This window comes from Aplysia californica, unplaced genomic scaffold (genome assembly GCF_000002075.1).
Source record: "Aplysia californica isolate F4 #8 unplaced genomic scaffold, AplCal3.0 scaffold00425, whole genome shotgun sequence".
In the NCBI taxonomy this organism is placed as follows: Eukaryota; Metazoa; Mollusca; class Gastropoda; order Aplysiida; family Aplysiidae; genus Aplysia; species Aplysia californica.
The window spans coordinates 669409-683345 of record NW_004797695.1 but is presented as its reverse complement, the minus strand read 5'-3'; the positions used below and the strand labels follow the sequence as shown (position 1 = coordinate 683345).

The 13937-nt window shown below is 37.2% G+C and overlaps 1 protein-coding gene across 2 annotated transcripts in view; it reads right to left on the bottom strand.

The window, feature by feature from the left end:
- LOC101853715 (DNA topoisomerase 2-binding protein 1-A) overlaps positions 1–13937 on the bottom strand; it is a 60514-nt gene that overhangs the window by 36133 nt on the left and 10444 nt on the right. For both annotated transcript variants that reach the window (XM_035971382.1, XM_005104569.3), the window contains exons 6-20: positions 13824–13931; positions 12641–12714; positions 11796–11923; positions 11220–11285; positions 10692–10856; positions 8988–9196; positions 8386–8459; positions 7526–7615; positions 6582–6698; positions 4643–4806; positions 4122–4229; positions 2296–2403; positions 1609–1721; positions 807–916; positions 263–322 (exon numbers count right to left, since the gene is read on the bottom strand). In XM_035971382.1, coding sequence (XP_035827275.1) covers positions 263–322; positions 807–916; positions 1609–1721; positions 2296–2403; positions 4122–4229; positions 4643–4806; positions 6582–6698; positions 7526–7615; positions 8386–8459; positions 8988–9196; positions 10692–10856; positions 11220–11285; positions 11796–11923; positions 12641–12714; positions 13824–13931 — 1694 coding nt within the window. The remainder of the gene's footprint in view (positions 1–262; positions 323–806; positions 917–1608; positions 1722–2295; positions 2404–4121; positions 4230–4642; positions 4807–6581; positions 6699–7525; positions 7616–8385; positions 8460–8987; positions 9197–10691; positions 10857–11219; positions 11286–11795; positions 11924–12640; positions 12715–13823; positions 13932–13937) is intronic.

The window sequence follows — 13937 nt, the reverse complement described above, 5'->3', positions numbered from 1 at the left end:
CAAAAGTTCTACCGCAGACCTTGAGAACAATTCAAGATCATCAAAGAACTAACCAAACGAATAGTGACTCTGCAAATAAAGGATCCACAAACTTGACCAATTTTGTACAAAGCAAACAATTAATTCACACAAACAAGCACCCATTTCGGCATTTGCAGTGCAGCAGCATCTTTTGAGAATGCACATCTTAGCTTAAAGACAAATAACAAAGACCGGTCGTCCAAGGCCAATTAAATATCAACCCAGCAACACAATTACTTACAAGGCACCGAGAGACTGGGCAAGATGAATGATGCACTCCCGCTCCACTCCAACATAACCACTGCAGATGATAAAATCCACAAAATATTTTTGTCTCATAAAATCAAGAATTTTTTTGAGAAAGCAATTGAGGTTTTCAAGCAATCCAAAGTAACAAGAAAGACTGTGCGGAGAAACAAAGTATCTGAGAGTTAACTATACATCTTGACCCCTTTCGCAATATACCTGCACATTTACTCCCAAATTCATAGCAATATTAACCAAGAGTCTTGAAAAATGTTGCAATTACAAAGACTGAGCAAAAAAAGTAATGACAGTAATGGAAACATTGGACTTGGGAGAGTCCACGCTGGGTTTTTTGGTCTTATTTTCTCAATTTTATTTTTTAAATAAAACATGCAAAGTGGGTATCTCTTTTTTAAATGCAGCAGAGGGTGTGTTGAAGCTGCAACACCTCTTAATGCTTTAGCCCAAGTGCTGCAACACCTCTTTACGCTTTAGTCCAAGTGGCTCTAGTGAAAAGTAAAAGTACAACTTTTTCTTACCTCACACTGATGCAGCACCCAGAAAGAGGCTCATTATCAGGTAGCTCAATGGGTCTAGACACCCAGTGTTCGTCATACTCAAGGAATCTATCTGCTTCTATACACATTTGCTGCAAAACACAGACAGAAATTAAAATTCTGAATAAAGCTGACATTTTCTGTTTTTAAATTTCCCAAAACCTCTGTGAGTTTATTTGGAGTAAAAAGAAGCATATTGATATGATAATCATCATTTAAATCAAGGAAAAAGCACAACTGACTAACAGAAACAACTGAGTGAAAGAAAAGAACCTACATGAGGCGGCTTCCAACCACCCGCCCTCCATATGATGCAGTGATATTGCATCACAATTTTTCAGAACAAAGACATTATTTGATATGGGCTCCCTAGTGATAGCAAGAATGAGCAACAAGCCAGCAAAAGGGAGCTTGACTCGACTTATTTTCCTTGTTACAAAACACAATCACTGCACATTTTCATTAGTTATCTCAGGTCTTAACAGACTGGTGTTGGCTTTATATCACAGCATTTAGACAACTGAAATCAATAGAAGTAACCATATCAGCTACTTCTTTGAAAAGCTCTTTAACAGCACTATCAATGCTACAACTTAACCATGTTGCCGCACCACAGAACAACTTCAGGAACTGGAAATGAACCACACAAAAAAAACAAATACCAAACATAATTCGTTCTTTTGATTTATATGTTTTCACCTGACGCTTGAGAATTTAAAAAATAATAGAAACACTGACCACCCTAAATATATACATATATATATATATATCTCGAAATACTCACCAACCAACCATTGGTAAGGATCTCAGACACTGTCACATCCACTGGGAACCCCATCAGTGGCACAATAGCAATGTCTATCACCCTGCGTTTTTTATCTTGAGAGAAAACCCGTCCTGTGAATAAAAACATTAGCCCTTGGTTTTTTAACTCACAGCAAATCATTCAAACCACTCCAAAAAAGCATTTTCTTAAAGACAATTTACATATTTCTACCTATAATCTTAGCATGTTTCCTTCTAAAAAGAATTTTTTGAAAAGAAACAAATAATCAATAAACAAACTAGATACATATTTAACACAGTTGAAAAATATTATAAGGGTGCAGAGAGTGAGGCTACAATGTTCATTTTGTGCTTTAAAAACTTTAGACATAAACAAAATATCACAGGTAACAGTGATTTGAATAAAGAATATCTTTCATAAAAGTCAATGATACACCATCAATGGTTTAGTACAGAGGAGTGCAAAATTTTCAATTTGATGGCCACTTTCATAAAATGGAATAACCATTTGGGCCAGTCTCCGTAAGAAAAAATTTAAGCTGATGACAACTAGTGTACTGAGTTATAATAAAACCAGTTAGTAAAAGCCATACTGACCGGGCCGATGGGTTAAGTTGTAGCCCATGAGCCGCCTGTTGCACACTCCTGAACTAAAACATTCTTATAATTAACATTGCAACTTTACCTCCTTTTGATACAATGAACTCTGTGAGCTGATCTGTTTCTTCTTCCCCAAAGCCAAGAATAATGAATGTTTTGCCTGTAAAGAACCTTTCATCTTGTTCTTCCACTTCTGAAACAAATAAAAAGAACATTAAACAAAAACTATAAAATATACGAATGAAAATTTCATGAAATTAAATCCGTTTTTAATACTTAACCTCAAAATATAAAAAGAAATCTTTTTCTAATATAAATCATTTCATCACAGAAGAACCAATCAATAACTCTGACATCAAAAACAGACAAAACTTGCTCAAAACATATTAAATACTGATGTTGTTATTTCGGTAGCTTTCTAGCATGTGTCCTTCGGTCTTAAGCCATGTAAAAATAAAAAAAAAGGTCTTCGACATTTACACACTTTACATAGAAAGAGTCCTAAAATTAATAGACCTTTTGACAAATATGGTGAGATTCTTATCAATATGAAATATATTGTAATAGCTCTCTTCAGAAGCATTTCAATCTTTAATTCAGTGACAATTTTACATTGCTGCCCACACCGCTCACATAAACACCAATGGGTGCGAGGAAGGATGCTAACCTAGACCTGCATGTGAGCCTCGACCAGATTGTCTGAAAATTTTGCGCAACCCCCCCCCCCCCCAAAGAGCTTTTGTGGGTGTCCTAATGAAGGACTTCCGAATAACGAGCGACCACCCCAACAAACACAACAAAGAAGAGACCTAACCCTACCCCTAGGCCTACCCCAAAAAAGAACTTGCAACGAGCCTCATGTGAAAAGGCCAGCAAAAGTCCAAAATGAAAAACATTTTTAAAATTAAAAAAACACACTCCAAAACAAACAAGGCTTACAAGGAGCATAATGGCCTACATCTACATATTGCTAGACCTATAATAATAGGGTTTGATACAATAACACAATAGATTCTAGAATTGGAATATGAATCCTCCATATAGATCTAGTAAACTAAATAAATCTAGATCTAGATCTAGATCTTGTAGAACAAGTGAATAGGATCTAGGAATATGCCTTGAACTAGAAATCCGCATCAGATTCCGAACAGAGGGGCTCAGCTGAGTCTAGACTTGGTCTAGATTCTAAATAAATAAATAATTCAAGCACCTGATGAAATGCCTTTTACCAACATTAATATTACAGCACAACCTATGATAGGGTTTGACAAAATAGAATTGGAATATGAATCCTCCATTGAGGTCTATAATGATCTATATAAATCTAGATCTAGACCTAGATTCTATTAGAACAAGAGAGTCGGACTGGAATGAATCCACAAGATCTGAACAATTGAATTTGTCAACAAAACGAAATTCAAAATGGCCGCTCGAGCACGAAACTGAAAGTAGATAATTTAGGTCGTCGTCCTTTTTCGTATTCGCATTTCTACTCAGGTTCCGACAATTATGTCGGAAACGCCGACATCGGCAGTCGGCACGAAAACGAAAGTGCCGACAAAGCCGACGGGAGAAAAAGGGGGCGCTGGCAGTCGGCCAGGCCTCGCACTTCGCACATTGACTGACACAGGTGGGCCTAGCGATAGCATCGGCCGCCTCGCGGGTCGCGTCGCGATTGTCGGATTTCAGACGATTGTCGGCAAACATGCAGGTCTACTAACCTTTTATACAAAAGAAACTATTTTATCACTGTTTTCATCCAAGCAAGGTAGCTGGAGAAAACAACCTGCAGGTAATGAAAATATTTTTAAAAGATTAAATACTTTGATCAAACCCAGCAAACGCAAACATTTATGTCACAAGCAGATTACGAGTAAAAGTATACATTTTTAACTGACATACAAAACATACCAGTCGGGTCCTGGGTGAGTTCTTCTTCCATCTCACGATTTGCTCCCACATCATCTTTCTCTTCTCTGTTGGGTTGCTCCTTTTCATTGTTTTCACATCGTCCTTCATCTGGTTCATATTGTGAGATTAAAAACACAAGATAAGACTAACTACAATCAACTCAAATGAACGTGTATGTCATGCCACTTGTCAACGTGAGGTATCGATCACTAAAAGTCACATCCTAAAATCAACATGAAAAAAGTCCAGTGTACAAAGTCAAGACACATGTAACAGAGGTGATGTGAGTCCTGGAGGCCTCTGGCTCAAGCCCTTAAACCCAGTGCCATGGTGAACAAGGGCAATAGTTCTTTATGTGTTGTTCCCTAATGCAGTATAGGCTGTTGTCTAGGTTGATCACTCGCAAATAAAAAAAGATAAAATGAAAAGGGGAAATGACAACACCTTACATTCCCAGATCTTAACTCTAGGGGAATACTTTTTTTTCCACAGAACCCCCTCCCAAGCTCCAGATTGCTCACCAGGTGGCTCCATGTACTGGCTCAGCAGCTCTGCCATCTCAAGGTCACTGGGTGCTTCTTTATTCATGTCATCTGACTTTGAAGTTTCCTTGTTTGCGCTGTCATTTTGTTTTTTACTGATTTGTGGGCTTGGCAACCTTTCTGACTTTGAGCTGGAAGTCTTCCTGCACGAATGATTTGATTAAAATGTTAAATTAAAGAAACAGCAATATTAAAAAAACCCACAAAGTGTTTAAAACATAAAGTACTATGTTCAATAAACCAAAAGAATGGAGAAAATGGAAAGCATTTATGCAAAACAAACAAGTCAACGGACAACAATGCATCTCATTTGGGGTATCTCAATTAGAAATGCAACAGCTATGCTACTCCCTCCCTCTACTTCTCAAGAGCATTCTCCTCTTTTTCTCAATTTGGTCACTGCTCAATTGGGGAAAATCTGGAAAAGTGCTCCATAATGGCTATAGCACGACACCCTCCTCATTTTCCTCAAATGCTTCGATGAAAATAATTCAGAGGGAGAACAAAATAACCATGACTTTTCCAAAGTCATAAAACATCACAGGCAACCTTTGTTAAGCAATCACTAGAATAGTCATGATGTGAACGACTCTAGTATGTCAGCATACCAAGAAAATAGCAAGCTTGCTGAAACCACTGCGATGAAGGATGGGTAGATTGCACACTTCAGGCACCTTTCTCAAAAGAAGGCTACATTTCATTGACATAAATTTTGATGGGACTATAAACTGGCATGACTGGAAACTCAAAAAGCCTTTTGTTGTTAATAAATTGAGTTATTAAAAGCCATATTATAGTGAACACAAAGGAGAAAAGCACTAACACAAACTTCTATCATTTTGTCTTCATTAGAATGCCATATTTTTTGGTGATTTTGGTGGGGGGAAAAATTACTCTTTATACCGGAAAAAAAGGCAGTCTGGACAACCTTGTAATTTTTTTCTCCAAACTACATTTCACAATTAGTCGCTTTTAAGGACAAGCAACCTAACCCAGATTTCGGGAGTTTCCAGAAATGTTGACCAGCACCAAAAGTGGGTATTGCCCTACATATAGGAGAAGTTTGATTTCATTGGTGGTTTCTTTTTTTTTTTGGTAAGTGTTTTACGGCGCTCGCAACTGCATAAGGTCATATGAGCGTGCGGGACACACCTAATACTTTTAGTTGGAAGGAAATTTTGAATTTTGCCCGGGTGGCGGCCGAAGCCTACTCTTATCGATTTTAGACCACCAAGGGATCTTTAACGTGCGCAACTTGCACACGGGCCTTCTGAGATTTTTCGCCCTTGTCCGAGAAGGCTAGGTGTAGATCTTTCCTACCAGAAGACCAGGGGTGTGGCAGAAAGACAGATGTAAGAAGGAGTCAAGGAGTAGCAGTAGAAAGGCTGCAGAAAGAGTCAGGAGCCCAGAGGAGGGGACAAAGGAGGTGAGGGGTGGGGGCAGAAAGAGGAGACGAAAGCAGACGAAAGAATATTGCTAGAGAGCAGGAGAGGAGGTGAAAGGAGACAATTTTAGAGAATAAAATTTTTCGGTCGCTACCCGGATTCGAACCCGGGACCTTTGAACGAGAGACCAACACCTTAACCTCTAGGCCATGAGAGTCCCCTTTCATTGGTGTGTATATTCCTCCTTGTCTTTTAAAGAAACTGAATACGGATCCAAGAACTGTACCTTCGATTTTCTCAAAACAGCATTTTTCGGGATAGCCCCCTTGTGCATAAAAGCGACCAATTGTCAACAATTTACTGGTATCATAAGCTGTCACATTGGAGTCGTATGCAACAAAAGAGAACGCAACACACCAGGCTGTTAATCAATAAACTCAGCCACTAAACCTTTGTCTTTACTTTGCGAGCAATACAGTACCCTTACTAAAAGCTTTCACACAAACATGGGAAATAGTAAAGAGACAACTCACAAAACGCCGACGCCTTGCATGGGCAGTCCTAGATCTTCTCTCAAATACACTCTCTCAGTTAAATGTGCTCGTTGACGAAAGCAGTCCAAAAGCCAGTCTGTTCTGACGACAAAAGGGCTGAAAATAATGCAAGAGATGAAAAAGATAAAATCAAGACTGTCATGAATGTCACAAAGGCAAACTTCGTTAATCTTTTGTCTGAAACAAGAACACAGTTGTAACGTGAACAACATTGTTTAGGATGGAAATCAACAATATTCCAGAACACAAGATAATTATTTGTTCAAATATTAAAATAACATCTCATATTAATCAATGAGTTATATATGAACAGACGGACGGACAGACAGATGGACAGAAAGTAACCACCTGGAACCGTAATTGAAAAAAACAAAAACAACCTTAGACAAGATCATACACAGGAATTTAGTTGTGAGCAGTGAAGAGATATCTTGAAATTAGATGAAAGAAACCCAAAATACATATTTACTTTCAAAATATAAAGATCAGAGATGAGGCCATCAACCAGGGGCTGGATGTGACAAAGCTGAAGGTAAAGGAAGTGGCCATGAACAAAAAAGCGTGGCGTTGACTGCTCTGTCTTGGGTACCCGACGATACAGTGAGAAAGTAAGTAACAAGCATAGTGACACACATCATATCTCAATTTAGCTGCATTCAAGAACATAGGCCTCTGTCTTTAATGCCTGAGAGATAAAGTGGTATATACAGCCTAAACAATCCTTTCAAACTGAAGACCGAGTGAAGTAAACATAAGCCCAACCCTTATTATAGAAGTAAGACATATCAATACTGATAAGAACAGATACATAATTTACAGTGAGTTGAAACTATAAAATTACAATTCTCCAATTCTTAAACGAATGGTACATAAACAAACTAGGGTACAATACTCGGACATATCAAGTAAAAACACTTCCTTACCATTCAGACATTTTATTGAGTTGCAAAATATCAGCTGAAACAAGTTCCCCCATCACCACATGTGTCACACTTTCCGAAAGTTCTGTCGTCCTGAATATTACCAAGAGAAGGAAAAAAACTACGAGACATGATCAAATTCAAATATGGAAAGCATACAGCAATGACTGAATATTGAAAGCTTCACCGTTACATCTTTGTTATGCTACACAACAGCTCTTTTTCCCATGCTTGCACAATCTCCTGACAATGTTGTTTAGTTGTAAACAGAGATTTTGATCGTGGTTACCAGCATTTTCTCCCCGAAAAGAGCTTTGGGTCATCTTTACTTTGTGCTCAGTTTTCAGAGACAAAATCTGGTTGTACAGTGATATATGAAATATTCAAGGAACTATAGTGTTTTGCACAAATAAATGGGCATTAAAAACATGTAATCACAACTAGCTATTTGTAAATAAATTCTACTATTTGAAAGAAGTTTAATATTTTTTCAGTAGTATTCTTCGAAAATTTTGTACAATAAAAACAACACATTCGTGCTTAAAATTTAAGACAAATAACTAAATAGAGACACTGCAAAACACACAATCCAAATAAAATAGAAAAGAATCAGAAATATATTGTAGAAGAAGTAAACGTCGACACTGCATTGAAATTTCACATCAAACTGGAAAAACAAACAAGTGGTTTCTTACACAGCAACCTTGTTCCATCGTCAGGAACCCAAACTTTCGCAGACATGGTCTAGTTCTTAACTAACTGCTGTAGAAAGAGATTACATGAACAGAAAGCATTGAGTAAACTGACTCAATACTGAGAATAATCAAACGAACAGCCTTTCATAAGTTTTGTTTTATGCTTACCTCAAGCCACCTCCTGAAATCACAATCTTCCTAAGTTTCTCTTCCAAAGCAGGTCGCAAGCCACTGAAGTATATCTAGTAACATACAAAAGTCAGAATAAGAAAAACTTGTTATATTCTAAATGCTAATGATTAAACAGTCAAAATCTCAATGGAAAAACATGCCCCAATATAAAGCCATAAGTCATAATACTACGCAAAGGGGCTCTAGGCAACATAATATTGTCTGCTTTCTTATACTACATATCTTCATTATAAAAACTACTTCAGCCTTAGATCGCTCTTGTAAAGACAATATGTAAGTCACTAAAGTCTCATTTGAGACCTAATTTACCTACCAAAAGGTAAAGTTGCCCCATACCCCGCTTTTAATTAAAAACCTGGGTGACCAAGGTAGAAATACGTCTTTCAGACCTGCTTTTTGCTGATAATCCACTTTTTACACAATGGCATTTGAATACTTAAATGAACAGGTAATGAAAGAAACTTGACTGATCTTGACTTGCTGATGACAACTTTCAATACTGTTCTAGCAAAAATTTCAGTAGAAACCTTATGCACAACTCCATGTGAAAAGAAGTAAGTGAGACAATCTCTCATTACCTTACAGTCATCCAAAAAAACATCAGCTGCAGTGACAGTGATATCCCCATCTGCGGTAGTATCATCTATTCTTGTCTCTGCCACTGTACGAGCAGACTGATTTTGCAACCTCATCACAGTCATATCTGATGTTTCGTCTGCCTGGTGGAATGTCGAACTGTTCCCCCCAGATGTGATGGCACTGACGTCAGATATGTGAGGACCTATCACTGTGCAGAAACAATACATCATATATACTGTTCACGTGTTAGAAAACACAGCCCATCATCTCATTAAGTAAAATGCATTCAACAGCAAAGTATGCTTACTTCACTACCATCAAACTTTACCTCAGATAAAATGTTAACAATCAAAAACAAACACAGCTTCTTTTAAAAAGTTCAGGGCTTTTTCGCTAGAAATAGACCATTACAAAACTGAACTTGGAGTAAAAGAACAAAACCTTAGAAGTTAGCAAGCTTCATAATAAAAGTTTGTGTCTTTTGCATGTGTGCAACACCCTACTTACCGCAAGCATGTAATTTCAAAGATGGGGCACTTCACCCAACAGATATTGACAAAATATTAAGAGGATGAAAGAACACAGACACAATACACCAAAGTACACAGCTCACATATTTAAGCATAGATACTCATGTACGCTTTTCCACCATTAGAGTAGCTATTGTGCAGTGGATCTATTTATTATCCCATGATCACTAGGAGAACCAACTGGCAAATGCAAAAAGCAGTGGATCTATTTATTATCCCATGATCACTAGGAGAACTAAACTGGCAAATACAAAAAATCTTGAAATCAAAACACATTCTGAGAGAGCCCAGCCCTGAATTATCTACGTATGTCCATCAGCAACAGCACTGAATAAATATCAAGAAATTAAACTGACTTCTTTCACCAACCAGGAACAGGGGAACATAATGATGCCTTTCACCCATAGGAAACAAGAATAGAATGATGCATATTTTCTAGATTCTAGGCGAACGTCTCCAGCTCAGAGGTTGACATGAAATGACCAACTGATGCTTATGTTCGCTAGCTGCTGTCATGCACTCTGTCATATTTAGGCCAGTCCATGCCTTGGATGTTATTCGTTCAAATTGTTGGCTGTCCACCCTTAGCCCTTTTGCACATCTTACCTTTGAGTATTTCCTTCACAAAGGTCTGGTCATGTTTTATAAGACGAAAGTATATGTTTCTATTTTCCATTTTGTTAAGCAGTGTTTGTCTTGTGTGGAGCATCTAAAAACACCCCTTTGTTAGTCTCTTTTGCTTTCAAGCTAATTCTGACCATTCTGTGGTAGCACCCCATCTCAAATGGAATGCATATTAAGAGGTCATGTCAAAAGGTAAAAAATCAAGTTTTTTGTTAACTGCAAACAGTTCTCAGTTGCATGCAGCTCAGAAAATACTCACTTTTATGAAGGGGTAAAATATTGTTCAATCAATCTGACCGAATAATAAAACACCAAACAGGCTACAAATAAATACCAACATGAAGAAAAAACCCTGGAAATAATAATATATACTAATAATAGAGAGCATTTGCATAGAACAAATCTCCGCTCACCAGCAAGCTCTATGTGCTGCTCAAACCTCTAAACCCACAACCTCACGATTACGAGTCTAGCAGCCTAACCACTAGCCTACTGCACCCTTCCCATTAGCTGACTCTTATCTCAAAAGTTAACGTCAGAATATATTACCTGAACGTCGTTCTGGTGTGGATGTTTTCACATTTCTGCCAGGCACATTTTTTCCACATTGATAAGGCTCAGGGTCAAGGTATCTCTTTTTGTCCATGCAGTCATAGACCCATTTGTCATGAAGAATTCTGATCTTCCAGTTTTTTGCTGCCTCATATTTAGCTCCTAAACAAAAATGGTGAACATGAATAATAACACTGCTTTCACAGTACAAAATGAAACCATGAACACAAGAGTTGGTATAGAATAAGTCTTACAGAAACAAGCCACATAATCAGCAAAGACTCCCATTGCTAAAACTTACACTTTTATGGAAGAATAAGAACATGAGCATAAGAGTAAAAAGATATCAGCTGAGTCAGAAAACAGAACAGAAATAGAAAACGTGGGCAATGATATGAAAATTCAAGGTTTTATGTTTGTTAACAATTCTTTAAGGTTCTTTTCAAGATAAATTTGTGCACCGTTGAGTCAAAAAGTTACTATAATCACAAACTAAGGGGTCAAATTAAATAATTTGGTTTTTACCTTTCGCTTCTTTCACAACAAGATGAGTGCACTCATTCATCTTTAGTTCTCCCGAATATTTTCCACCTGAAAAAAATATGCATTACAATGAAAAAAGCACTATACATTGACATCTCACAGATAAATGCAACAACTCAATTCCTAATAATTTATAAGTAGGCTACTTTCAGTCCTCTTAAAAATATTCACATAGATGAGCAAGTAAACTTGTGGATTTTTAAGATAAATTTTGGCATCTCTGTTGTATCAACCAATTCCATGAGTAGTGGGTTTCTGTTTACACTTGTTTCAACCTGGATTAGTTGCTGCAAACTAAGATGCAAAACAGGCAAAGCAAATGCACAAAACAGAAAGGGCAAACAAAATCCTGAAAAACAATTTAACTTTTCTTTCAATTTGCATTATACATCAGCAAACTGTGCTGACAGGATTTGGAATCAATTTGTACAAAATTCAAAACTACTTATACACATTCCTCATTATTTTCTACTCTCAAGTACAGTCAATGGTAACAGTTTGACTGACACAATAGATTTCAAAACAAAGGCTTATCAACAACTACTACAACGTGCTCACCTCCACGAGTCACAAAACTTTTCAGCTGATTGCGTTCACTGCTGCTGAATCCAGACACAACCACGGTGAGGCCTAAAAATGCGGGACACTTGTACTTGTCAAAGCAGTCATCTGTGGCCACAATGTGCCTGAAATTCATGATGGCATGAGAGAATATAATTGATCAGAGAAGAAAAGAACAGCCAAAAGTAGTTCTGAAGGGAATGAAACCGTACTTCCCACACAGTGTGAAAGTCATTATCGAAACTTAATTTATGAAAATGGAGTCTGTGCACTCTACCTGCACACTGACCAACAGACACACAGAACTGATTGAACATTACTATTAAAAAACAAAATACTGTACACAGTTGTCTTACTTGAGCTTTTTTTTTGTTGAGAAAAGTAGAAAACAACACTTGAGAACAATTTAATTTCTTGTGCTCACTTTCATTTGACACAAAGTCAAGACCTGACACAAGTAGTAAAACCACTGCTTATTGTTAGTAGCAAAACTAAAGGGGCAAAACCGTATTGAAGTTGTTAGAGGACTGTACAGTCCCCTAGCGCTACCCACTCGGGGACTGTGCAGGCCCCTAGCACTATTATTTCATTCAGAAACAAGCAATATTGAGCTTAAATAGGGTTGTTTCAAAGGTAGTCATGGCTTTTCACCCGCTTTGTTATGATCATATGGACATGGACGTTTAACTGAGATTTTTTTTATTGGGTATGAACTATGGTATTTCAACTAACAATAAAGACATAATGAAAAGTTAATTTAATACAAATTTATCTATGACAAGAAAATTTTCCAAAATTTAAGAAAGTTTCCTAAAACAATATAATTAAAGTAGTAAGCATACCTGTCCTGAGCCATTTCCCATACTTTAAAAACCCAGTCTTTGACCATGACCTGTTTTTCATTGTCTAAAGCAACCTGAAAAGCATCAAAAAATCAAAGGCCAAGATTAAAATAAGTAAAGGAATTCAAAATATGATGTAATTGTTAAAATATGGTGTATGGTCTAAACTAAAATGTAAAAAGGCATTAAAATATTTCACCATTTTTAAAAGGCTGTAATTGCTAGAACAGACCATTCTTTCACATTTCTACTCTTTTTCTCAGAGAGCCATAGTGGGGCTAGTATGCAGTCAACATAACTAAAGGGCTTTCTACATCATAAATTTAATGCCCTAGTTTCTAAGGCGTACACATGATCATAAACTGGTGCAAAAAGAAGTATCCACCAAGACCTAGAAAGATCACAATATTGATCCAGGGAAACCCTTCCTATAAATAACATCAATAACCTTGCATATTTCACAATTAACTCTTGGTATAGGCCTTGCCAGTTCAGCTGGCTCACGGTACCACTCACTTATTTACATTTATAACAAAGATCTACCAAACCTGAGCAAATTCATCTTATTTATAATCAATTTACTTTATGTAACAGGATAATTTGGAGCGAAGTGATAAGGAAGTTTGTGAAGCTGAAAACTTGGATTACAAAGCTGGTTGCGTTCTAAGAAAGAATAGCCTTTTTTTTTTTTCTTTTTTTTTTTAAAAGAGGTTTTACGGCGCTCGCAACTGCATAAGGTCATATGAGCGCCAGAAGACTAGAGCTGTTACAAGACAGTGACAAACATAAAAAGAAAAAAGGGAGATAAGGACTATAGATGTTTGATAGGAAAGAAGAAGCAAACCACATCAGAGCACCCACCAACCACCCACGGAATAGCCTTCCATACCCTAAGAGTTAACAACAACAAAAAACACAACATATACTTGTGACTAAGAGTTGACAAAAGAAACAACACACCATACACATGTGACTAAATGTAAACAAAAGAAACAATACACCATATAGGCCTACTTGTGACTAAGTGTTGACAAAGGAAACAACACACCATATAGGCCTACTTGTGACTAAGAGTTGACAAAGGAAACAACACACCATATAGGCCTACTTGTGACTAAGAGTTGACAAAGGAAACAACACACCATATACTTGTGACTAAATTCAAACAAAAGAAACAACTCACCATATACTTGTGACTGCCAACTTCTCCAGCAACAACATGAGTCACATCTTTGGTCAAATTACAATCTATGTCTCCTGCCATCAAATGAACTTTTTTCGTGATTTCTTCCTGTTA